The 27,546-nt window shown below is 45.2% G+C and overlaps 1 protein-coding gene and 1 non-coding gene across 2 annotated transcripts; one reads left to right on the top strand and one right to left on the bottom strand.

The window, feature by feature from the left end:
• Nucleotides 1-1,967: 1,967 nt before the first annotated feature.
• On the bottom strand, nt 1,968-2,039 carry trnah-gug (transfer RNA histidin (anticodon GUG)). Its single transcript has one exon. It is a non-coding gene; the product is annotated as a tRNA-His (tRNA).
• A 943-nt stretch (nt 2,040-2,982) lies between these two features.
• Nucleotides 2,983-26,528, top strand: aspm (assembly factor for spindle microtubules). The gene is made up of 27 exons (XM_061078841.1): nt 2,983-3,258; nt 4,655-4,798; nt 5,416-6,940; nt 7,660-7,755; nt 7,872-7,967; nt 8,076-8,222; nt 9,225-9,467; nt 9,580-9,647; nt 9,722-9,863; nt 10,083-10,213; nt 10,597-10,772; nt 11,917-12,062; nt 13,463-13,548; nt 13,629-13,841; nt 15,469-15,673; nt 15,872-16,020; nt 16,228-16,356; nt 16,782-16,976; nt 17,562-21,945; nt 22,603-23,498; nt 23,702-23,851; nt 24,812-25,003; nt 25,126-25,318; nt 25,486-25,640; nt 25,773-25,949; nt 26,067-26,239; nt 26,329-26,528. Exons 1-27 carry the CDS (start codon nt 2,983-2,985, stop codon nt 26,429-26,431), a joined length of 10,590 nt encoding a protein of 3,529 aa, XP_060934824.1. The 3' UTR covers nt 26,432-26,528.
• The last annotated feature ends 1,018 nt before the right edge of the window (nt 26,529-27,546 follow it).

The raw sequence follows: 27,546 nt of genomic DNA, 5'->3' as shown, positions 1-27,546 counted from the left end.
TACAAATTAAAGTTAAATAAATTATAAAATAAAGAACTGAGGTGAAATAAGCGATAAATAAATCCAGTAATGAAAAAATAAGATTTAAAAAATATATCTTTAGTTCATTCTTCCATGAACTTGACTTTACAATATTTATATTTGTGAAAAAAGTGCTTACACTCAGAATATTTATGTGAAAAATTGTAAAGAAAAAGTTCTCCAGCTTTAACCAAAGTTATTGTACACTGAAAGAAAACACGTTCCACAGTCTCAATGTTAATTATTATCTAAAATCGTAAATGTTTTAGGTAGGATTGGATAAGATAATTAAATTTTCCTTATGTTTCTCATTTCATCCTCACGATTATCTCGAAGAACATATTATATACTTGTATCAGGTACGTGTTGTGATGAAAAGATATTTCGAATAAACGTATTAATAATTCGGTTGCTGCCTACGTTAATATATTTGACAGAGAATGGCCTAATCTCTTAAAATGTAATAGAGTATAGACAATACTGTTTGATGGTCTTGATGGTAGTTGGAACAGATTTTCAGCTTCATCCATCAAAAGGATCCATCAGAGTGTTGGGATCAGGGAGTGTATATGAAGACAGAGACTGGGAAAGGTGAGTTTACCAGGAGATTGTGATAAAATACAGTTTAAACTAGAAACTCAAGCCTATTGACGTCCCATAAGATGATATTTTCTTTTAAATTCTTGCTTTGCTCCAGTTTCCCTGAATGATGCATCTGGAGCTGGGGACTGATTCCATTCACTGACACTTTGAATGCACATTAGCACTTCTTAACTGGCAAAGAGTTTGATTTGAGTGGGAGACAAAAGACAGTAGAGGATAGAGACATTTTCAAAGGGGGTGTCTCTGAGGGGGGTGGGGTTGACTCAGGCCAGTGTTATAGACATGCTAATGTCTGCAGGCAGGACAATAACAGCTGTAAATCTCTCTCTGCAGCGGTTGAAGCAGTTCAGGATGAATTCCATCTCACTTTCTGGAGTATAGACATGTAGAAACATTGTGTATTTGTGTATATATGGAAAACAGGGTGGTTGTGGTTTAATTCATTGAGGTATTTTGTAAATTTTGATACTGTGTAGAAGAGCATGTCAGTCGTTAAACTAGAAACAGCTGTTAAATTAACATGTGTTATTCTGAGATAAGAGGATCAATTAAAAATGCTGCTTGACTTATGATGTATTTAACTTTGTCATTCGATTTAACACAGCACCATACTGCATGTTGGTTTTAAATCATGATACAACTCTTTTGATTTGATTTGTTTGTTCAACATGTGCACAATAAATCATGATCTATTTCAGAAGTTTTTGGAAGAAATCAGTTTCTCAATTCCTCAATCCTCAAAACGTAATCACCTGAAATAGTAAAAGTTGTTAAATTAAACATGAATACAAAACAACTCATTCATACATTGACACGATGCTGCACATTGTGGGCCAGACGCTTTTCATGGACATTTAAACCCCAAGAGCAATGCTGCCCCCAGCTGGCCATCACGAGAATCTTACATTTGGAAACCGACACAATCACTTTTTGAATCTATGTGTAATATCCATGTGCAGTTGTAAAAATACTGTTACTCAAGTGTATTTTGCTGTTGTGTTTTTTATAATTTGGAGTATTTTAGAGGGTTAGTTTCATTGTGTGATGTTTAAAATGTCTGCTAAAAACAATAATGTCAAAATAAAATTAATATGACATTTTGGATATGATTATTATTTCAATGATCCCAGGGGAATTCTACATGGATTAAAGCAAGGGCTCTTTAATGGTGGACCACAGACCCTGTGACACGTTTCTCTATTACAAGCATGATTTTGTTAAACGCATACATAACTTTAGTCAATAAAGGTCTGTGTTGAAGTGTCACAATGTGGAGTTACAATTCCACTGTATAATTTTATGTAATTTTAAATATATGATGGAAAATATATGCCGTCCAATTCTGCCGTGACCCGGATTCGAACCGGGGTTGCTGCGGCCACAACGCAGAGTACTAACCTCTATACGATCACGGCGAGCTATCACTGCGGACGAATGGCTACAGACTTTATGAATGTTTGTGGAAAGTATTTGTGGTATTGTAGGTCCATAATAATGCAATATTACCTAAAGCCAGACATGATATGAGTACAACAAAGATCGTGTACAGTTTACCACTGATACGAAACACGTGGATTAGTTTATAATATTGTTATATTTGCACTACTGCACAAATTGAACATTCATCTTTAAAGATATATATTTAGATGTATATATTTTATTTTCTATTTTAAATGTTTGATATTCTATTTCATTGTTATTCTATTTTATTCTTTTTTATTCTATTTTTTACTATTTCTATTTTATTTTTTTGGGTTGAAATTACTGAGCATTGCTTAAAGAGAGTGTGTGACCCAAGCATTTCATTGACAGTGACTACTTCATGTTATCTCTGTTCATTTGACAATAAAAATCTTGAGTCTTGAATCTTGAATAACATACAAGAATAACGTAAAAATAAACTATTTGTAAGTATCTTATTTTAAGTGGTGATGTTCTACTTCCTGTTCTTACTCGTCACTTTCGGCGTTGGTAAGAAATGATTCAAAAAATAAGTGGGCGGATTAAATGAGTCGTTTGTTTTGAGTTGTGCTGTAGAAAAGAAAAAAAAAAATCCGATACGCACAGCTTCGTTTTTGTGGATCTCAGAGCAAGAGGGCGTGGTTGGTGGCAGTTTAAACACGCAGCCAGCAGCCCATTGGTCCGTCGCTGTAAACTCTTTCCTCATTGGCCAACCCGCGGCCGTCCCTCGCTTGTGATTGGCTCGCCAGCAACACGACCGCATTTCAAACTGGGATCCCTGTTGTTGGACGTTTTAGTGTCAGTCGGAATTTCTAGCAGGACATATGCGTTTATTTTAAAAAACAAGCTAACAAGCTAACATGTAGCTAGCTGCTGTGCTAACTTAACTCGTTTAAAATGGCGGAACCGTGCAGTGCAGCGCGGAGAGGCTTCCTGGAGATCAGCCCGGGTCGGAGGGACGAGACCGACAAGGAGAACCAGGTCCCGGTCCTGAGTCTGATCCAGTTCTCCAAGGCCCCCTTCGTGTCGTTCGGGTCCCTGAAGCTCGGCACCTCCAGGTCGGTGGTGCTGAGGCTGGAGAACCCGGCCGAGGATGTGGATGCCGAGGTCCGGGTGGAGAAGATCCCGTCCGGCAAAGGGTTCTCCGTGGACCACAGCACCTTCTTCATCCAGGTGAGGAACCAACCAGGATCCAACATGTCAGTTAGCTTCTATTGCTAATGATAAACGAGCTATTACACACACCTGAAGTCCTTCTAGTCTCATTCTACATCAGTACCAATGGTCACAGATCATGTTTTATTATAATAATAGTCTGGAACTAGATCCTCTACTGTCACACATTCATATTACAACCAGTGGAAGATTAAACCTGATGAGTTCCTTCATATTCTTCTTCTTTTCAGTGTCTCTATAAGTTGTTTTGTCATTTTTTTCTGTTGCAGATTGTTTCTTTTTGTCATCTCTCTCAGGGTAATGTGATTATAGTTGCTCTGCTGTCTTTTACAGATTAATATGACTTATTATAAACACATATCTCTCTGCCACACTTCTTTAAAACACAACACAACCACACACATGCACTCCTTCTAGTCCCATTCTACATCAGTACCAATGGTCACAGATCATGTTTTATTTTAATAATAGTCTGGAACTAGATCCTTTACTGTCACACATTCATATAAACAACCATTGGAAGATTAAACCTGATGAGTTCTAATATCTTCTTCCTCTTTTCACTGTCTATAGAAGTTGTTTTTGTCATTTTGCTGTTGCAGATTGTTTCTATTTGTCATCTCTCAGTGTAATGTGATTTCAGTTTTTATGTCCTTCAGTAACTCAGATGGAAATGTGTATGTTCTCATCGTCCAGGTTCACGTCTGGTAGAGGTTCTCCATCGCTCTGTTGTCTTTTACCTAATATGAATGAGCTTATAAACACATCTCTCTGCCACACTTCTTTAAAACACAACTTTATTATTAATAGTCTGGAATGAGATCCTCTACTGTCACACATTCATATAAACTAATGGGAAGAGTTCAGTGATGTGTTATATCCTCTTGCTCTTTCCATTGTAATGTGATTTATTTATTATATTGACATTATTTACTGCTGTAACTGAGATGAAGCTACATGTTGTTATTGTCCAAGCCCTATCCCATGTGCTCTTTATTTAAAAAGAAAATGTAATTGGGTATGTGAGTAAAGTTTATTTGTACAGAAGTAAGAATCACAAAGGACTTTACAGGACTTAGTTCCTACCCACATATGTAAAGACAAACAACAAAGACACAAAAACACACTAAAAAGAGAAATGCAGAGTTCAGTAAAATGATAGAGAGACAGGCCTGGTACATAAAACTGTTTCCACATGATAAGCAACCCTTTAAGGTGTAAGTGGTCATTCAACAACTTCAGTGCTATTGTCTCAAAATCCATGTCACCACAAGGCTTAAGACTGTTGCACAGGAGTTTAATAGCATTAGAAATGGAAGAAAAAGCTGTAACTGCATCTATTGCAAAGCCCGAAGTTGAGCCAGGTGTTGATTTGTTCTTTGTGTGTTTGCAGCCTGAGTCCTCGTTCGATTTGACAATAACCTGGACCCCAGCAGAGGAAGGTGGGATCAGAGAGCTCATCGTCTTCAACGCCAACGGGGTCCTCAAGCACCAGGCCGTGATGCTGGGGAGGGCAGAGGCGCCCAAAAAGAAAAAGGTAAGTGAGACAGGAGAGCTACAGAGGAGCTGGCCAAGCAGGGCTGGGCAAATCAATACATCAGTAATTATCACAATATACATTTAATCTATTGCAACATAACAAACGTCCAATATACATCAATATATTGCTCATAGAATGTGTATGCAGATGGGGGAGGTATTCAATCTGATGTTTAGCATCAAAATAAGTATCTGAGAATCCAACTTGTTTTTTTTGTTTTTGAATATTTTATTTTTCCAAATATTTTCACAATGCAAGAGAACATGCAGAGCACTCTACATTAAACATTAAAGAAAATAACATGACAAAATAAAAGAAATACACACATAGATGAAATAAAACTAATTAAATAAATAATTCCCCCCACCCAAAGAGAGACAAAAAAAGAAAAAAGTTAGTGCATAGGATGACACCTCACAGAGAAATACCGCAAAGACATAGTACATAATGTAATTCAGTTTTAAAGAAAGTGAAAAAACTAAAAAATTCCATGAGCTCCACCAACAATTCACACCTGAGTTGGTAAATTAATCTAAAGGACAAAATCTGCATCAAGTTTGATCCGAGAAGTATTTCACTCCTTGAGTTTCTTTTATTTCATGTGTGTGTTTCAGAAAAGCTTATGGGACACAATCAAAAACAAAAAGGAGGGTGGAAAAGTCACTGCCCCTCGAAGAAAGGGGGCGGAGCTCCCGCTGAAGATGTCGGCCAACAAAACCTTCCAAGTGTCCCGAGAGCCGCAGTACAAACGGGACAAGCCACGCAGCCCCCTGGCGTCCCTGAACGAGGGCCGGGCCGTGCGAGAGAGGTCGCTCATGAAGCAAAGCCCCGGGGACCATCGTCTCTCTCGGACTTCGGAGGAGCTGAAGGCTTCAAACCCCAAACTGATGCCACAGTCTCTGGCCTCGTCCGACCAGGAGAACGTCCATCACACCCACAGGAGCTCTCCCGTCGTCCTGCTCGTCCCGGCCGCGAAGCTGATGGACATGTCCGCCAGCCCGGACGCCTGGGGGGTCAGACCTGAAAACAAAGATCTGACCAAAATACTGAACCAGACAATCTCACCCATTGGGACACCAGAGAGGTTTAAGAAGATCATGCCTCGTATCCAGACAGGAAGCCCTCTCTCTGCCACAGGACAGAATGATGATGGTAACAGAGAGTTAACCGGAGCCCCAGCTCTGTCTCTGAAAGATGCACTGGCCCTCATTGACTCTGATCTGAGCTTCACTATCACCAGTCCTCACGGCAGTAGTTCCAGCTGCCTCCTGTCGGATTCACTGGAATCCAAGAGTGGGATTGACGGCCGGGGACCCGACAGGAATCTCCTCAAGGCGTTACCGGACAGCCCCGAGTTGGCCGAGTCAAAGGAGCCGAGACTGACTTTCTTTGTCAGCAACAAGGTCGCGGTGCACGAAGCTGCCGAGGACAAGGGAATGGTGAAGAAGGCGCCTTTTACTTCTGCCACAGTGATCAAGAGCAAAGCCCCGGTGGAGGAGAACAGTCTCAGTGGAAGGAAAATCAAGAAGTCACGGCGACGGCTCCTGGAGAAAACACTGGAGCTGTCTGACAGCAGCAGTCAGGTTGACTCTGGGACGAGTTCGCCTCAACTTCCTGTTATCGACCTGGACACAGGAAGTACAGGAGTCAGCCGCCTGTGCGATGACACGCATCAATCGGCAGAGTTCACCTTTTCCAGCCCGGCCCCAGGCGTCTATGGCCCGACCACACCCGTCACCTTCCCCATCACATCCCCTCCCTCCATGGCTCCCACTCGCTTCTCCTTCTCACTCACCTCCCCACTTCCTCCTGCAGCCACCGCTTCCATCTCTTTCACTCTCGCCTCCGCGTCACCCGCAGCCTCGTCTTCTCCTCTTCGCCGCGACCTCTCATCAGACGTTACCGCGAACGAGCAGAGTCCAGCTGCCTCTGCGGCTCTGCTCACCCTGGAAGACGCGTTTCCCATTCACACGGCAGTGAACAGCAAGAAGAGGAAGAGTGAGAGGTTTCTGAGAAGTGATACGAAGGTGGAGGAGGTGGTTAAAACTCACCCGGTCAAGAGGAGCAAGTGGGTGGCCGCAAAAACTGAGTCTTCAAGATCGGCGCAGGAGAGAAGTGCGTTACAGCGGAGAACAGCGGGTGAGCAAACGTGTAGTGAACACATGTTGGATGTTTGAAACATAATGAGTACAGAACTTTAACACTGCTTAGAGCAGTTCGAGGTTATAAAAGCTTTTTGGATCCCAGTCACCTGTGGAGTATTAGTATTTTTTTTGGTACTTTTGATCAGAAATCACGCAAATAGGAACAGATAGAGATAGAGATAGAGATAGAGATAGAGATAGAGATAGAGATAGAGATTGAGGAAGAGGAAAAGAAAGAGGAAAAGGAAAAAGGAGCACGACAGGAAGAAGACATCATCAACACTGGCACTAATGAGACAGAAAAATGACAAGAAAGATCTCTCTATTGTTTATTAAGTTCATGTATATATAAGTGCCTGGCCCTTTTTCATTAGTTAATATTTTTAATTTAATGCTCTTTATGGTGGGAGTAATTTTGCCCTTTTCTAACAGGTATTATTTTCTTTCTTCACCCCATTGTGATCAGTGAGGTTGAAATAATTGAAATGTCTATAATACATTAAAGTTCAGCAATGTTACTAGAAGGCAGCATCAAGAACAGCTTAAACCTTAATGTCACTCAGTAGAGCAACTGTCCCCTTCACACAAGCATAAACACCAGTTCCCTTAATATGCCTGATTTATTTTCATTCAAGATCCTTGAGTTATTCCCTGGGAAGCTGGTAAAAATGTAAAAAGTCACAAATCTTTGCTTGATGCTTCCCCCCCCCTCAGGTTCAGTTCGCTCCACAACTGCATCGTCTCTGAAGAGCGCTCGGCCTGTGGTTCCCGCCCAGGCCCAGCGGCCCAGCTCCAAACACACCCCACGAGGTAGAACACGATGTTATTAAATAAGAGTTGATGTCCGTGTGGACGTTAGCATTGATGGTCATTCACAGTGACGCAAACTTTCCACACACTAGAATAACTTTTGCTGTTTCTTACAGTTGCACCATCTCTAAAATGTGCTTCAACTGCGAAGAAGGCAAGAGTTGTCGCCGTCGCGCAGGCAAAGCTGAACTTCATTTTGCCGCTGCACACAGGTACGTGACGGCAGCACAGGAAATTTTAATTTATCGATAAGTATCTTCATTTAGTTTAATCTTTAAAATGATATTTCATACTCTCCGCACCCGCCCCTCTTCCTCCAGCCATACCGAGGCACCCGATGCCGTTTGCTGCCAAGAACATGTTCTTTGACGAGCGGTGGCTTGAGAAGCAGGAGACAGGATTCACGTGGTGGCTCAACTACGTCCTCACTCCTGACGACTTCAAAGTCAACACTGAAGTTGCCAAAGGTAACGGATCAGCTGTGTCTTAGTAAAAGGAAACAGGAGGGTTCAGCTTCAAGAAACCTCTCATTACATTATCAGCGTCCCACTCACTGACCTGAGACACAACTTGATGTAACCCATGATCCCCGGCTTCCTAGACCAAGGATTCTGGTAGAATTCTTCATATTTTGAAGGTTTCCTGCTGAATATAGGAGATAAATGATTTTTTTAACTGACCTACTGTTCAGTTTTACTCCTCAACTTGCTGGAGCTGATTCTCAGTCAGTTCCTCATTTCTCACAGGAGATTGAACCCACTCACCAAACCTTCACGTTAAAAAAGTAGCTTTAAAAGAGTGTTCACATTCACAGTTGGCACATGTGAGGTTTTGAAGAAGAAGAAGAAGAAGAAGAAGAAGAAGAAGAAGAAGAAGAAGAAGAAGAAGAAGAAGAAGAAGAAGAAGAAGAAGAAGAAGAAGAAGAAGAAGAAGAAGAAGAAGAAGAAGAAGAAGAAGAAGAAGAAGAAGAAGAAGAAGAAGAAGAAGAAGAAGAAGAAGAAGAAGAAGAAGAAGAAGAAGAAGAAGAAGAAGAAGAAGAAGAAGAAGAAGAAGAAGAAGAAGAAGAAGATACACTTTATTAATCCCACACACATGCACAAACATGCAAAGACACACTCATGCATTGGGGAAATTAGTCCTCTGCATTTCACCCATCTGGTGCAGGACACACTGCAGAGCAGAGCAGTGGGCTGCCAGGTACGGCGCCCGGGGAGCAGATGTTGGGGGAGTAAGGTGCCTTGCTCAGGGGCACTAGACAGGGTAGGGAGAAGAGTCTTTTTGAACTTTGGACAGGTCCAGGTTCGTTACACCATCCAGGCAAGTTTCCGCCGAAACTCCGAGGAGACGAACCTTGGAGTCGAACCAGCATCGAACCAGAGACCCCTTCTCTGCCACTAGTCCACCGCCTCTCCAAAGCCTGCACCTAATTAAGCCTGCACCTAATTCTTTTCCATGTTTTGTTTGTGTAGTGAGCGCTGTGTCCCTGGCCATGGGCAACGACAACAACAACTTCAGCGTGCCCAAAGCTCCCACCAAGGAGGAGATGTCCTTCAGCACCTACACGGCCCGACGCAAGCTGAACCGCCTGCGTCGCTCCGCCTGCCAGCTGTTCACCTCCGACGCCATGGTGAAGGCCATTCAGAGGCTGGAGGTGGAGGTGGAGGCCAGGAGGCTGCTCGTCCGAAAAGATCGCCATCTTTGGAAGGACATCGGTAATTATGAAACCTGCTAATGTCCAGTTTGTTGTGATTTTTGAAGTTCCTATCAAACTCCGGATTCATCTTACGCGTAACTTTTATTTCACTTTTCCGTTGAAATTTTCAGGTGAACGCAAAAAAGTGCTCGACTGGCTGCTTTCCTACAATCCGCTGTGGCTGCGGATCGGGCTCGAGGTAAGTGATACGACCGTGTTTTCCTCAGCTAACATTCAATTGAGATCAACACTGAACCTGTCGTCGGCCCTCAGACGATCTTCGGGGAGCTGATCTCTCTGGAGAGCAACAGCGACGCCCTGGGTCTGGCCATGTTCGTCCTCCAGCGGCTGCTCTGGAATCCAGACATCGCCGCACAGTTCAGACATGCCAAAGTGCCCAACCTCTACAAAGACGGTAACTCAAGAGCATCGGTTCTTCTGTTGTCTGAACTGAAGTCTCCCATGTGTTACTACTAGAAGATTGAATTGATAGTTTATCTGGTTTATAAGATCCAAATTCCCAGACTTGATTTTTGGATTCTATATGATTTTATTTATTCATTTATTTATTCAAGAACAAAACTAATTTGTCTGTGTTGTGCATATCTTCATACTTACACATTTTCTGCGTTAGGCCACGAGGAGGCGCTGTCTCGCTTTACACTGAAGAAGCTGCTCCTGCTGGTTTGTTTCCTGGACAAGGCCAAAGAGTCTCGGCTCATCGAGCACGACCCCTGTCTGTTCTGTGTGGACGCAGAGTTCAAGGTGGGCCGAGTCCCCCCCCACCACCACCACCACACACACACACACACACACACACACACACACACACACCTTTATCAACAACAAACATTAAATACACAACTAAAGGGAGTGTATACTGGACAGGTTGCCGTTATATTATTATACATTTTATAAACAATATAAAAGTATTAACCCAAAAAGCTGCTCATTGATAATTGAGGTTTAACAGAAATATATTTTCTATATTATTGGGTTTCACCATGATGTTCCAGTATTTGATAATTTAATGTATATGTTTCCCTGCCATTAGCAGGGTCCCTATCACCATTAGATATTGATGGGTTATATAAATCTCTACCGATCTGTGTGTTTCTTGCTAATTAATATAATTGATTTGTGTTCAGGCGAGTAAGGACCTGCTCCTGGCGTTCTCCAGAGACTTCCTGAGCGGAGAGGGAATTCTCCCCCGGCACCTCGGCTACCTCGGGCTGCCCGTCTCCCACGTCCAGAAGCCGCTGGACGAGTTCAACTACTCCGTGAAGAATCTGGCGGTGGACCTGAAATGTGGCATCCGTCTAGTGTGAGTGAGACTATTGTAAAGTTAATGTGATGCTCCGATCCCTGTTGGGATGTTTGCAGTTTGCAGAGGTCAGATTCAGCCACAGGACTGAGTAGGATCAGTCCTGTGGAGCCGAGTCAGGGTTTCTGATTTCTGGAGGGTCTCTTTATGGCTCTTTCTTTCTTTTTAATGTAGAAAATCATAAACATATAATTGTTGTGGAGTAAAGTTTATACCATACAGATTTTTCTAAATCTCATCTCATCTTCATCCGCTTATCCGGGGTCGGGTCGCGGGGGGAGCAGCTCAAGCAGGGGGCCCCAGACTTCCCTTTCCCGGGCCACATTGACCAGCTCTGACGGGGGGATCCCGAGGCGTTCCCAGGCCAGTGTTGAGATATAATCTCTCCACCTAGTCCTGGGTCTTCCCCGAGGTCTCCTCCCCACTGGACGTGCCTGAAACACCTCCCAAGGGAGGCGCCCAGTGGGCATCCTTACCAGATGCCCGAACCACCTCAGCTGACTCCTTTCTAAGTAAAGGAGCAGCGGCTCTAATCCGAGTCCCTCACGGATGACTGAGCTTCTCACCCTATCTCTAAGGGAGACGCCAGCCACCCTTCTGAGAAAACTCATCTCGGCCGCTTGTACCCGCGATCTCGTCCTTTCGGTCATTCGATTTTTCTAAATGTAATAACCAAAATGTTCCGTAGATAAAAGCCTGTAAAGCAGCTGTGCAGGGTCATTTTCATATAATGATGTAGAATCTAAATTGTAGATCATCGTGATAATCAACACTACTAAGAGTTAACAGTGACAATAGGACAGACGGGCGGCTGTGGCTGAGGGGTAGAGTGGTCGTCCTCCAACCTGAAGGTCGGCGGTTCGATCCCCAGTCTGAACCATCTGCATGCCGAAGTGTCCTGGGCAAGATGCTGAACCCTCAATAGCCCCCCATAGAATAACAAAGTGCTGCAAGTAGATGCACTGTATGAATGTGTGTGTGAATGGGTGAATGTGAAACTGTACTGTAAAGCGCTTTGAGTTGTGATCATCAGACTAGAAAAGCGCTGTATAAATACAAATCCATTTACCAAATAGACGTATACAAAGATTCCTATGGATCATCTTCTTAAACTCTGTTTCTTCGATGTCTGGTTTCCTTTCAGACGTGTGATGGAGCTGCTCGTCCAGGACTGGAGTCTGTCGGCGAAGCTCCGCCTGCCGGCCATCAGCCGCCTGCAGAAGGTCCACAACGTGGACGTCGCTCTGCAAGTCCTCAAAAGCAAAAACATCGAGCTCAAGGACGAACTTGGTGATTATTATTTTCCTCCTGAGCAAAGACTAAAAAAAACCCCAGAGGCAGACGCTGAACCTGAAGCAGCGTCTGCCCTCGACAAGATGACACCCGATGTTTTTCAACACTGAACAAGATTTTTGACATTTAGAAACATCTCACCGCCCGAAAAACTTCACCTCGAGCACCGAACACTGACATTTCACTGCATAACTTTAGTGTTTGATCAAACTCGGCTGCAGTTGTTCAGGCGCTCGAGGACAAAACTGGATTGTTTTGCCTTTTATCTGATTTTGTGCTGAACGTGAAAGAATCTGACAGAGTTCAGGAAGGAAAATCTAAACTTAATAATCACATACACAATGTTTTAAATGGGCGTCTTTAAATCATTCAGTAATGAATGTGTTTTTACACAATCATGGATTTCTAACATTATAGGCCTGCAACTACCTACTGAATCTATGTGTCAATTAATAGTATTTCTGTTTTGATTCATTTAATAGTAGTTTATTCTGTTACCTCAGTTTCCAAAGCTCAAGGGGGGGAAATTTATAAATAATAAATAATCCACGATGACGAATCAAAATTATTATTTTTTTTAATTAATTGATACATTAATCAGTTTTGTCAGAACTAGCTGGAAATAACTTTTTGTCCCAATATCTCAACCATAAACTCTAAATGAAGATGTACGTCAGTCTTCACTTCCTGGAAAAAATGAAACCAAAATATCCAGGATACCGGTGCTGCCATCTTGCATTGGTCACATCATCAGGTATCAACGACGTATTACTACACCCAGCCACCAGGGGGCAACTGAGATAATTCAGCCTCACTTTTTTTGGAGCTGTCATGCCGCCCATCTTTCTAAACAGTCCATCCATCAATCAATCAATCAATCAAGTTTTATTTGTATAGCCCACATTCACAAATAACAATTCGTCTCATAGGGCTTTAACATTGTGTGACATCCTCTGTCCTTAACCCTCAGCAAGAGTAAGGAAAAACTACTAAAAACCCTTTTCACAGGTAAAAATATGTAGAAACCTCAGAGAGACACATGTTAGGGATCCCTCTCTCAGGACGGACACAAGTGCAATAGATGTCAGGTGTAAGAAAACATCATCAGGATTTTTAGCAGCATCGATGAGGGTAAACATTTTTCAATACTATGTGTCAGGCAGTCCCGCTGCAATCATAGTCTCTGGTCAGCAGCCAGCAAGACCACGATCCAGCATCAGGATGGATCCACTATAGTCCACAGTCATTGTCCACCGCTGCCAGTTAGAATCCATTATCAGCTGCCGCCTCGGTCGTGGTCCCTCATCATCCGATGCCAACGCGACAAAGGATCCTAGTCCATGGGAATATAATGTTTTCCTGCTCTGAGCTCATGGGGTTTGTTTCTGTATTTTCAGGGTCCATCATTGAATCCAGAGACGTGGTTGATGGACACCGAGAGAAGACTCTGGGCCTCCTGTGGAAGATCATCTTTGCATTTCACGTGCGTTTCCCACCTGCTCGTTAAACTCCAGTCGTTCCTGTCGAGCCGTGAACTGAGCTGATATCAAACGATCTGTTCAGGTGGAGGTGATTCTGGACGAGGAGCAGCTGAGAGACGAGATCGGCTTCCTGCGCAGAACGCTCAGGACCAAACGGAGGCTGCGATCTCTGAGGGCCGATCGGGCCGTTCAGCCGACTCCCGCCAAGACGATGCTGCCGTACGAGAACAGCAGCGCCAAGATCACCCTGCTGATGGACTGGACCCGCGCCGTCTGTGACTTCTACGGTCTGAAGGCGAGTTAATGGCGTTTTACATTTCCAGCTCAGAGGCAAAAGGAAATACTGACGTTTGAAGTTGTGACGCTGGTCCTGGTTTTATGTTGTCTTGTGAGGCTGGGTGCTGTCTCACTGTGCGTCTGTCCACTGGGTTTCCATGTGATGTATTATTGACCTATTTCTCTCTTTTAGCCTTTGGGTTTAGATAGATAGAGTACTTTATTAGGGTTGCAAAATTCCGGGAATATTCAAAGTTGGAAACTTTCCATGGGAATTAACGTGAATATACGGGAATAAACGGGAATATACGGGAATTAACGGGAATAAACTGAAAATGTTGTAGGTAATTTATACTTACTGTATTTACCTTGTCATATACAGACATAAATATAAACATTTTGTTTTGTCATTCTTAACATAGGTCTTTGCACAGTATCTGCTAATGTTCACAGCCTTTCCTTCTACATTGGATGGGGTGAAATGTCTCCACACATGAGATAGTGCACCTGGCATTGTTCTGTAGAATAAGATGAGAAAAAAGTTTGTAAAAAGACATTAATGCAATACCAGAGATATAAATAGTTAGCCAAACTATTGGAATCGTCTGTGAACATAATTTACAATTGATGGATAAATGAATGGAAATAGGCTAGATGAACAGATGAACCATCCTCAATCAGCATGCTAATATATTTTCTCCAGTAATATCATTGAAACTTACCTGACTAGTCCTGCACTCTACAGCAGGCCTCAATAGCCCTGCTGTAGAGTGAAGCATGCTGGGAGTTATCTGTGCATGTGATGGAAGAATGCACAGTGGAGGGTTGAAACTCAACATGCAGCGTGTGCTGCATTCCATACATCTTTAAAATAGAGTTTTGAATGATGTTTTTATTGCTCAGCATTTAATTTGTGTAGTTTTATTTTTTTCAAAATTCCCAAAATTCCCGAGCTAAACTTCCCATGGAAAGTTTCCGGAAATTTACCGGAAACTTTCCGCCCCTTTGCAACCCTATACTTTATTCATCCCCGAAGGGAAATTAAGTTGTCATAGCAGCCGGTATATTTGAATACAATAAAATAGAATAAAATAGAATAAAATTAAAAATATTGAGGTAGAAAGAATAAAAAAACAGAAGCACAAGATAAAATACAATAAAATAGGTAGATAAGGTGCAGTGGCAAGATGATGGTAATAGTACTGATGATATGATGGTAATGGTATTGTTAGACAGTATATAAGAATAGTACAGTATATATAGTATATAATATGACATAATATATATTTATATATGATAGCAATTTATGTCTTTGTTCAAAGTTTCTTCAGTCAGTGCGCTCTGTCTCTGTGTCTCTCTCTATCTCTCTTTGTCTTACCCTCTCTCTATCTCTCTCTCTCTGTCTCATGTTAGCTGTTGTCTTATCGTAGCTAATGAGCTAGGTCCATTTCCCTCCAGATTTGAAGCAGTGAAATTAAATCAGTTTGTCAGATTCCCTGTGTTTCATGTGACCTATGAACCTTGATCACAGCAAAACAACACTGTTCTGTTCACACCAACACAGCGTCCGACTCTACAACGATTCACTGAATCCCCGTCACAGTCTCCGACGTGTCGTGAATCAAGTCTGCTGTGTGTCTGTGCAGGTGGAGAACTTCAGTGTGGCGTTCTCGGACGGCCGCGTCCTCTGCCACCTCATCCACCACTATCACCCCGGCCTCCTGCCAGAGGAGGCTGTCAGTCACGGCACCACGCAGACCGTGGAGTGCTCGCCGAGGGGCCGTCTGGAGCTCAGCTGCTCAGCCAGCGACTCGGACGGCTCCTTTGACTCGTCTCCGACGGGCCTGAACGGTATGTGTGTGTTCTGTGTCTGTGTGCATATCATATCTGTGTTGAGTCCAGGAATGAGCCTTGATATTTGACACCTTTAAATGATGCTATATCATTGTTATAAAGTTAACTGTATGTGCTTAAACTTGTTTTCATACCTGCTGGCTCTGGTGTAGAATTGTAGAGAATGACTTGTGGTGCTTGTCGTTCTGTGAACAGGCCCAGAGTCTCCCTCAGTGGCATTTAAAGAGCTGCTGGATAATGAGAAGAACAACTTCAGACTGGTCAACACGGCCGTGGCTTTCCTGGGCGGCGTCCCCGCCATGATCAACCCGGCGGACATGTCCAACACCATCCCCAGCGAGAAGGTGAGAGCGGAAACCCGGCAGGATCCCACACAAACACAGACCAAAGGGTCAGACTGCACAGAGCAGGGTTTTCATGTGAAAAGTAAAACATGTTATTTATCCATCTTTCCAAATGTTTGTTTTTCTATTTGGGGATAAAGCATTTAAACACGTTGGGTAAAACCACGTACTGCAGCTCTGCCTTCATTCACCCGTGTGTATTTCCAGGTGGTGATGTCTTACCTGACCTTCTTATGCGTCCGTCTGCTCGACCTGCGGAACGAGACCAGAGCCGCTCGGGTCATACAGGGCGCCTGGAGGAACTACAGGCTGAAGAAGGATCTGCAGCTCTACAAGGTCGGTTCACTGCTTGTTACAAACCCTGTTCGTTGATGTTAAAGTCATTTATTTGTCCACATTCTCTGTCCAGTAATGTGACAGATGGCTGTTATTGATTTTGAAGCAACATCTGCCACAGCTGTTTTGGAAATTGAACTAAAAAACATACAAATGTATCCAATAATTGATTTAATGTTTTTTATTTTATGATAAATTACTGTATATATTGTATATTGGTATTTATGTGATCGTCATTGATGGCGCTTTCTTGGAATGATCGGAAAATACAACATGGGGAAAACTTGTGTTGAATTTCGGTAAAAGCTGATGTTCCACTGATTACAGAGACGTTGTAGATAAACTCAAGTGACCCTTCGCCATTTTGTGATAGATGCCCATCACATTAAATACGTTTATTTAAAAAATATATATATTTGACACAGGAAAGAAACACGGCAGCTGAGAAGATCCAGGTGCTTGTGAGGACTTTTCTCCAGAAGCGCAGAGCGGTGAGGCAGAATCGAGCCGCCGTCGTCATCCAGTCGGTCTGGAGGAGTCACGCGGTCCGCAACAGGCTGCGGCTGCAGAGAGAGGCTCAGGTCCGGGCTCTGAAGGGAGAAGCAGCAACTCTCATCCAGGTATTTTTATACACACACACACACACACACATGCAATGATCTATTTAGACTTTCTGACCAGGTATCTTAACACAAAGTATTACGGCCATATTGAACATGTTGAAAAATGTTTGGATCAAGGAGAACCTGTGATTCTCTTGATTCAAAATCGACTTCATTATTGTAAAATTGTGACTTTTTCTTAAAAGAACTGTGACTATGCGGATAATGTTACAACTTTATTCTTGTATTATGACCTAATCCTCTAATTGTCCGAATTTCCCCCCTTTAAGTGAACCTAATACTCTGTCGTACTATCGAGACTTGATTTTGAAGGCCGACTTCTCTGGATATAAAATAATATATTTTTCAGCATTCTCAGGTGTTTATTTCGACTTAATGTGATTTTTTTTATGTCGCCTCAAACTTTGTTCCTGGTTCTAAAAGAATTTTATCCGAGGACACATTGATGTTGGTCCTGAATTTGTAGTCCACTCAATATCCTTGACCGCATTCGTCTGTCCATTTTGTTACAGCAAGGACACTTGGTGCATAACGAACGTGTGATTGTTCTTTGAATGGCTGCGTCTTATCTTGTCCTTACAGGCTCAGTGGCGAATGTTTTCAGCTACGAGGACTTACCATCGCCTCAGATACTACACCATTGTTGTCCAGGCACAATGGCGAATGAGAAGGGCGGCCGGTGCTTACGGAAGAATCTACTGGGCGGCAACCGTCCTTCAGAAGCACACCCGAGCGACGGCTCTCGCACGCAGGGATCGGGAAAGTTATCTCGCCCTGAGAAGTGCAGCAGTGACATTACAGAGAGCGTACAGGAGATGGAAGGCCCAGAAAACAGAGAAGGAAAACAGAGCCGCCAAAGTGATTCAAGCTGTGTTTAAGAATTGGTACGAGGAGAAAACGGCCACAAGAACGACTGCCGCTGTGAGGATTCAGTCGTGGTTCAGAATGCAGACGAGTCTCCATCAATACAGGCAGATCAAAAGAAGCACTTTACTCATTCAAGCCCGGTACAGAGGTCACGCACAGAGGCGCCGCTTTAACCTGTTGAAACTACAGCACGGCGCGGCTATCACCGTCCAGAGCGCCTTCAGGGGGCACGCCGTTAGAAAACGGGTGGAAAAGATGAGATGCGCCGCCGTCGTTATTCAGTGTTGGTTCAGGGCCACGGTGCAGAGAGACGTGCAGAGACGCACGTTTGTGAGGATGAGATGTGCTGCTGTTACCGTACAGGCAGCTTATCGTGGAAAAGTGGCTCGGGAGTCTGTGAAAAAACAGCAGCAGGCAGCAGCGGTAATCCAGACAGCTTTTCGGAGGTACGCCGCCCACAGGCGCTACCTCGCCCTGAGAAAAGCCGCCGCTGTCATACAGCAGAAATACAGAGCTGCGGTTTTGGCCCGTGAGACAATGAGGGATTTCGAGGCTCTGAAGAACGCGGCGCTCGTCGTACAAGCTCACTGGAGAGGCAGAGCCGACAGGAAGAGGATAGAGAAACGCCACAAGTGTGCAGCTGTGCTACAGGCTTATTACCGTCGACACAAAGCTCGCGCAGAGTACAGGTCAAAGAAGGCTGCTGCTGTCGTCATTCAGCGTCACTACAGAGCTTGGGCGGCTGGGAAGGAGATGAGGAAATCGTACCTGCGCACGCGAGCAGCCTGTGTCACTCTTCAAGCTGCGTTCAGAGGCCTGAGAGTCAGGATGGAGCTGAAGAAACGCCACCAGGCAGCGACTGTCATCCAGTTTTCTGTTAGGATGTTTTTATGTAGGAAAAGATATGTTCTCCTTCAGAGTGCATCAATCGTCATTCAGAGTCGATACAGAGCTCTAATGCTCGGCAGGACACAGCGAGAGCAGTACGTGCAGCTGAAGCAGGCCGCCGTAAAGATTCAAGCTGCCTACCGGGGATTTAGAGTCAGAGGAGAACTAAAGAAGAGGCACCACGCTGCCAGAGCAATTCAAGCTCGGTTCAGGATGTACAGAATGCGTACGGCTTACCTTGCTGCAAAGTGCGCTGCTCTCATTATTCAGGAGCGCTACAGAGCCAAAAGACTCAGGGACCGAGAGTTCCACGTGTACAGATCGATGAAATCTGCAGCTGTAGTCGTACAGGCGACGTATCGTGGTCACGTGGCCAGGAGGCAGGTTGCAGAGATGCACCGGGCTGCGACAGTCCTTCAAAGGAAGTTCCTCGCAGTTCGAGACAGAAATAGGTTTCGGGCGATCCAGACGGCAGCTCTGGTTTGTCAGCAGAGGTACAGAGCAGCGGCCCGGGCGAGAGCAGACCGTCTGGACTACCTGTCAAAGCGCAGGGCAGCAATTTGTCTACAGGCGGCCTCCAGGGGACGTGAGGTCAGAAAGCAGCTGCGTATCCAGCACAAAGCGGCCGTGACAATTCAGTCTCGCTTCCGACAGTACCGGCAGAGACGCTGCTACAGGAGGCTGCGCTGGGCTGCCAGTGTACTGCAAGCACGTCACAGAGCCAATAGAGACGTGAGGCAGGAGATGCACCACCTGTGTGCCAAGAGAAACGCCGCCCTTCGCCTACAAGCTGCTTTCAGAGGAATGAAATGCAGACGAGACATCAAACAAAGGCATCAGTCTGCCAGTGTTATCCAGAGAGCTTACAGATCCCACTGTGAACACAGGAGGTATCTTACCTTAAGATCCTCTGTGCTCGCTGTTCAGCGAAGGTATCGAGCTACTGTAGCAGCAAAGGATCAAATGCGTAGCTACCAAAACATGCGGCGAGCAGCCATCATCCTTCAGGCAGCCTACAGAGGTCAGCAGGTCAGACAGGAAGTTGCTCGTTGGCATCAGTCCGCCACCTTGATTCAGTCTGTGTTCAGAAAGCACAGGGAGGAAGTCAAATTCCAGGCCATGAGACTGTCCGCCATCATCATCCAGAGACACTACCGCTCCCTTGTTCTTCAGAGAAAAGAAAGAGAATGCTTCCTGCAAAGGAGACGTTCTGCTGTTGTTCTCCAGGCAGCTTTCAGAGGTCATCGGGTACGATGCAACATCTCCAAGATGCAAAAGGCAGCAACCGTAATTCAAGCAAATTTCAGAAGGCAACAACAGCAGTCAGCCTTCAGGAGACAACGCTGGGCAGCTTGTGTGTTACAGCAGAGGTTCAGAGCTCAGAGACAGAAAGACCTGGACGTCAAACATTACCATGAGGTCAGAGAAGCTGCCATTGTGTTACAGGCTGCATATCGAGGAATGAAGTCTAGGAGGAACATCAAACAAAGACATTGTGCTGCCAGTGTTATCCAGAGAGCTTACAGATCCCACTGTGAACACAGGAGGTATCTTACCTTGAAATCCTCTGTGCTCGCTGTTCAGCGAAGGTATCGAGCTACTGTAGCAGCAAAGGATCAAATGCGTAGCTACCAAAACATCCGAAGAGCAGCCATCATCCTTCAGGCAGCCTACAGAGGTCAGCAGGTCAGACAGGAAGTTGCTCGTTGGCATCAGGCCGCCACCTTGATTCAGTCTGTGTTCAGAAAGCACAGAGAGGAAGTCAAATTCCAGGCCATGAGACTGTCCGCCATCATCATCCAGAGACACTACCGCTCCCTTGTTCTTCAGAGGAGAGACGCACAACACTTCCTGCAAGTGAGACGTTCTGCTGTTGTTCTCCAGGCAGCTTTCAGAGGTCATCGGGTACGACGCAACATCTCCAAGATGCACAAGGCAGCAATTGTCATTCAAGCAAACTTCAGGAGACACACACAGCAGTCAGCCTTCAGGAGACAATGCTGGGCAGCTTGTGTGTTACAGCAGAGGTTCAGAGCTCAGAGACAGAAAGACCTGGACGTCAAACATTATCATGAGGTCAGAGAAGCTGTTATTAAACTACAAGCTGCTTTCCGAGGAATGAAATCCAGGAGAATCGTCAAACAAAGGCATCAGTCTGCCAGTGTTATCCAGAGAGCTTACAGATCCCACTGTCAACACAGGAGGTATCTTACCTTAAAATCCTCTGTGCTCGCTGTTCAGCGAAGGTATCGAGCTACTGTAGCAGCAAAAGAAGAAATGCAAAAATACCAAAACATGCGGCGAGCAGCCACCACCCTTCAGGCAGCCTACAGAGGTCAGCAGCTCAGACAGGAAGTTGCTAGGTGGCATCAGGCCGCCACCTTGATTCAGTCTGTGTTCAGAAAGCACAGGGAGGAAGTCAAATTCCAGGCCATGAGACTGTCCTCCATCATCATCCAGAGACACTACCGCTCCCTTGTTCTTCAGAGAAAAGAAAGAGAATGCTTCCTGCAAATGAGACGTTCTGCTGTTGTTCTTCAGGCAGCTTTCAGAGGTCATCGGGTACGATGCAACATCTCCAAGATGCACAAGGCAGCAACTGTCATTCAAGCAAACTTCAGAAGGCAACAACAGCAGTCAGCCTTCAGGAGACAACGCTGGGCAGCTTGTGTGTTACAGCAGAGGTTCAGAGCTCAGAGACAGAAAGACCTGGACGTCAAACATTACCATGAGGTCAGAGAAGCTGCCATTGTGTTACAGGCTGCATATCGAGGAATGAAGTCTAGGAGGAACATCAAACAAAGACATTGTGCTGCCAGTGTTATCCAGAGAGCCTTCAGATCCCACTGTGAACACAGGAGGTATCTTACCTTGAAATCCTCTGTGCTCGCTGTTCAGCGAAGGTATCGAGCTACTGTAGCAGCAAAGGATCAAATGCGTAGCTACCAAAACATCCGAAGAGCAGCCATCATCCTTCAGGCAGCCTACAGAGGTCAGCAGGTCAGACAGGAAGTTGCACGTTGGCATCAGGCCGCCACCTTGACTCAGTCTGTGTTCAGAAAGCACAGAGAGGAAGTCAAATTCCAGGCCATGAGACTGTCCTCCATCATCATCCAGAGACACTACCGCTCCCTTGTTCTTCAGAGAAAAGAAAGAGAATGCTTCCTGCAAATGAGACGTTCTGCTGTTGTTCTTCAGGCAGCTTTCAGAGGTCATCGGGTACGATGCAACATCTCCAAGATGCAAAAGGCAGCAATTGTCATTCAAGCAAACTTCAGAAGGCAACAACAGCAGTCAGCCTTCAGGAGACAACGCTGGGCAGCTTGTGTGTTACAGCAGAGGTTCAGAGCTCAGAGACAGAAAGACCTGGACGTCAAACATTACCATGAGGTCAGAGAAGCTGTTATTAAGCTACAAGCTGCTTTCCGAGGAATGAAATCCAGGAGAATCGTCAAACAAAGGCATCAGTCTGCCAGTGTTATCCAGAGAGCTTTCAGATCCCACTGTGAACACAGGAGGTATCTTACCTTAAAATCCTCTGTGCTCGCTGTTCAGCGAAGGTATCGAGCTACCGTAGCAGCAAAAGAAGAAATGCAAAAATACCAAAACATGCGGCGAGCAGCCACCACCCTTCAGGCAGCCTACAGAGGTCAGCAGCTCAGACAGGAAGTTGCTCGTTGGCATCAGGCCGCCACCTTGATTCAGGCTGTGTTCAGAAAGCACAGGGAGGAAGTCAAATTCCAGGCCATGAGACTGTCCTCCATCATCATCCAGAGACACTACCGCTCCCTTGTTCTTCAGAGAAAAGAAAGAGAATGCTTCCTGCAAATGAGACGTTCTGCTGTTGTTCTTCAGGCAGCTTTCAGAGGTCATCGGGTACGATGCAACATCTCCAAGATGCAAAAGGCAGCAACTGTCATTCAAGCAAACTTCAGAAGGCAACAACAGCAGTCAGCCTTCAGGAGACAACGCTGGGCAGCTTGTGTGTTACAGCAGAGGTTCAGAGCTCAGAGACGGAAAGACCTGGACGTCAAACATTACCATGAGGTCAGAGAAGCTGTTATTCAACTACAAGCTGCTTTCCGAGGAATGAAATCCAGAAGAATCGTCAAACAAAGACATTGTGCTGCCAGTGTTATCCAGAGAGCTTACAGAGCCCACTGTGAACACAAGCAGTACCTGAAGTTTAAATCCTCCGTTCTCACCATTCAGCGAAAATATCAGGCAACGGTCACAGCCAAAGCACAAAGAACACGTTACCTGGAACTACGCAGAGCAGCCACCATCCTTCAGGCAGCCTACAGAGGTCAGCAGGTCAGACAGGAAGTTGCTCGCCGGCACCAGGCAGCCACCGTCATTCAGTCTCTGTTCAGAAAGCACAGGGAGGAAGTCAAATTCCAGGCCATGAGACTGTCCGCCATCATCATCCAGAGACACTACCGCTCTCGTGTTCTTCAGAGGAGAGACACAGAAACGTTCCTGAAAAAGAAACAATCCACCATTGTCCTCCAGGCTGCTCTTAGAGGCTGGCGTGTCAGGAGGGAAATCAGCCGCCAACATCGAGCTGCCACCATCCTCCAGTCGTGCTGGAGAGGTTTAACACTGAGGCGTATCTTCAAGAGGAAGAGAGAGGCGGCTGTGACACTTCAGCGCAGGACTCGGGCTGTGCAGCGAGGCACGGAGGAGAGGAACCACTACATCCGAACCAGGCGAGCTGCCATCACACTTCAGAGACGCGGCAGAGCCTGGATTGCAAGGCGACAGGTAATGGCCTCTATTTAAAGTTCACAGTTTGATAGAACTAGACAGTCTTTTATATACAGTGATAAATCCATCACGATAAACATGTATATTTATTTATATCTTCATTATGTTTCTATTACCTGCCTGGAAGGAATCAAAAACTTTTTTTAATGTGATTTGGCTGAACATAATCATGGTACAATCGTTGTGTTGTTATGTTTCAGGCACTGGAGGCGGCCATGGCAGAGAGGAGGCGCCGTTTTACTTCGGCGGTCTTCCATCATCTCAGTGCCATGAGGATCCAACGAGCCCTGAGAGCTCACTGGGCTTTGGAGTCTGCTAAGAGACAGATTCACTGTGTCGTCGCCTTACAGGTAAAAAAAAAAAAAACAACTCCCAATTAGGGCTGGGCGATGTGGGAAAAAAATGTTATCACGATATGTTTTTCCGTATTGATCGATCTCGATTCTTAACACGATATGTAGTTTTTGATCAGTTTGCTGAAGCCGTCCCTCTCCACCGGGCTCAGGGGCATCGTATCTGTAGCTAAACAATAAGTAATGGCGCTCGTTATATTTTCCCCCCGCTTCGATTGTTTTCATATGGGGCAATGGCTGCAAAACACGACTGGATGGACTGTTGTTTTGCTAACGTAGCATCGCTAACGTTAGCGATGCTAACGGGAGACGTAGTGGTCTTGCCCGTCTCTTTGTTTGGTGTCGTGCAAACTTGAGTCAAACCAGAGTCAAACTCTCTGTGTGATCACTGGGATGGAGCCGTCTCAGGTGATTTGAAAAGGTTTGTGGTGTTTCCCGTCCTGGCCGGTACCGAGCGCCGGCTTTTTTTTTGCAGACCGGCTTCGTCTGCTCCTCGTCCTTTTAGCCGTATCCAAACCACGTCCACACAACTGACGTCGCGTTACGCTTTTTTCCGACAATGTCTTCGGTTCCGGGTGACGTAGTGATGTCGCTCTCACATTCGGCATTATTTTCGCTGTCCCCGACTTCAGTTTCACTCATTTTTTCAACTTCGTTCTCTCTCGTTCTCTCTCTCGCAACTGCAGCAGCTCTCACGATGGGAAGGGGGCGTGTCGTGTCCTGCCTGCAGACGGCAGCCGGCAGACTCCGACACTGTTGTTGCGCTTACTTTTGCCACGTGAGATCGAATACACGTCACGAGGAGATAATCGAAATCGATCAAAATTTTAGCGCGATCCCGGATCGGGATCGAAAAATCGCCCGGCCCTACTCCCAATGTCATTGTTCAAAATAGAAAACGATTAGAAATGCATTTAAAGTATTTCCCTCAAATGATTCCCTTGGTTGTTGTTTCAGCGATGGGTGAGAGCGACGCAGCAGAGGAGACGGTATCTGGAGGACCGGAGGAAAGTGGTTACCGCCCAGCGAGCCGTCAGGTGCTGGTTGGCCCGGCGCCACAGAGCAGCGTCCGTCATCCAGCAGGCGGTCAGGAACTTCCTCCTTCTCAGGCGCCAGAGGAGGGTTCAGCAAGGGATTGTCAAAGCTCAGGTACCGCAGTCAGAGGGTTTGGCTTCAGCGATGAGGATTGTTTCGTCAGTTCCAAGTTAAATTCTTTCCCAAAAAAAAATGTCCTGACTTGTGATTTTATCTTTACTCGCCTTTGCCTGCAGGCTCTGTGGAGAGGACACCGCTCCCGCCAACTGAACGACAACGCCAAGCTGGTGAAGTTGAGACACCGCCTGCGCAAAGTGTCGGCGGCCGTCAGAGAGGAGGACAAGCTGTGCAACAAGACGTCGTCCGCACTCGACTACCTCCTCCGATACAAACACTTCTCCTACATCCTGGAGGCTCTGAAGAACCTCGGTAAGACTTTTCACATTTCTGCCGATTCAGCGCTTCACAGCAACTATAACGTTTCTTACTACAACTGTAAGAACAACCAGTACTCGTGTTGTCTTACTTTAAAGTGTGCAGAAGCCGACAGAAAAACATGCTAACATGCGTGTTGCGTGTGTTGTGTGTGTTGACAGAAACCGCCACCAGGCTGTCACCAGAGTGCTGCGAGCGGCTGGTGGAGAGCGGAGCCACCAACGTCATCTTCACGCTCATCCGCTGCTGCAACCGCAGCGTCCCCTGCATGGACGTGATCACCTTCTCCATCCAGATCCTGCTCAACCTCTCGAAGGTACCACTCACCCACAGCTGCTCTCTTTCAGACTCCTCCGATGTTTAGACTCAGTTTCTCATCTGCAAAAAACCTTTTCTCCTTTTCTTTCTGCGCCTCCCTCCTTCGCTCCTTCTTGGTTTCCCTCCTCAGTACCACAAGACTATCGAGGCAGTGTATTCGGTGGAGAACTCCGTGGAGACGTTGCTGGACCTGCTGCAGAGATATCGGGAGAAGGCCGGGGATAAAGTGGCAGAAAAGGGCGGCAGCATCTTCACCAAGGCCTGTTTCCTTCTCGCTCTGCTGCTGCTAGACAAGCGCCGCACTGTGGTCCGTAGCCACGATAACACAATTTAACACAATTAATCAAATAACATGATGGTAAACAACAGTGTTTTTTTTTTTTTTTTAAACGGAATGCAACTTTTTGTCGTCGTTTACCTTTAGGAGGTTATGAAGTTGCCCAAAGTGCTGGACAAGATTCGCAGTATCTACCGGCTCACTGCTCGCAAACACAAGATGGACGCAGAAAGAACCGTCACCAAACAGAAGATGAACGCGTCCGTCAACGGGAGCTTCTTTGTGCCGGCGACGCCTCGGAAATCCAAACCTGCGCCCAAGTACGTAGCGACCCGTGTCCTGAACATGTCTGATACGGAGCCGTGCTGGTGTTTGAGATGCTCACTTCCATCCTGTGTTTGCTCCCCAGGTTTGCACCGGACTGGGTCCTGAGGAAGGACAAACTGAAGGACATCGCGGACCCTCTCCGAGCCATTCACATGGTGGCCGACGCACTGTCCGTTGTGTTGTAAATAAGAAAAACGTTCACATCTTGGTTCATCTCGTTTTTTTTTATTCCTTCAGAAAATATCGCTTTTATGTTTTTGTTTTTACTGTTACATTTCCATGTGGTTGATGTATATATTAAAATGGATTTGTTTCTTAAACGCGGCGGTTTCGTGTACTTTTTTTGATTATGTGGAAAACAGGTCAATGGGGGTGGGAGGGGGGGGGGTTGGAGCCTGACTGAGAGCTTGAGACATGTCAGCAATATTAAACCTGCGACCTGCACCCAGTGGTTTCAGTCCATCGATTAACCATTGTATCTGCAGAGCACCTTTTGAAAAAAAATTAAATGTGATTGACAACATGTAACATTTATTTTAATGTCAGTTAAACTTTAAAATTAAGAGATGAATACATAGCAAAGCAATCAATAATAGAAACAAAACGTAAAAAAAAATCAAGTGAAATTGTACTAAGACAGGAAGAATTTTAAAATGGCTTTATTATTTTTTTTAAAACATTACAAAATATAAAACAGATGTATTAGGTGCACACAATGATAGATATCAGTCCCCTACACACACCATCAAGATCCATGAATTATTCTCAGTGAGATTGGATTATTCAACACTTTCATTGGCTCCTCAATTTTAAAGACAGAAAAATCCTGGCTCTGAACCCAATCTGTACCAAAATACAATCTGACACACCACACACAATACATCCTGCAAACCCACAATCACAGAAACACAAATGAAAACCTCTATCTTTGCGTTGTAATTCAGGAGAACGAGCAGGTTGTGAACTCCCTGTTCTGTCTCTGCCTGAGAGAAAAGCACAGAGCGGCAGCTTTTGCTCCAGAAAGTGAGCGGAGTCGGCAGAAAATGTCAGCATGACGCTGAGTGACTTGTTTCAACCGACACCTCCCCCTCATATTCATAATTGATTTCCCATATTTTGCAGATCACGGATGATCAAACGATGAACTTTGTCGTACCAGAGAAACGACACGGCACTGAACAGAACAACAGGCTGAGTGATTTTATATCGATCCCCTTCACCAGATGTTTACAGATGTTTTCCTTCATAATACATGTGTACGAGTGAGTGTGAACATGTATGATATTTCAAATAAGCCACT

Source organism: Limanda limanda, chromosome 9, assembly GCF_963576545.1.
Source record: "Limanda limanda chromosome 9, fLimLim1.1, whole genome shotgun sequence".
NCBI classification, from domain to species: Eukaryota; Metazoa; Chordata; class Actinopteri; order Pleuronectiformes; family Pleuronectidae; genus Limanda; species Limanda limanda.
The sequence above is the reverse complement of the archived record's forward strand: the minus strand, read 5'-3'. Positions and strand labels throughout refer to the sequence as shown.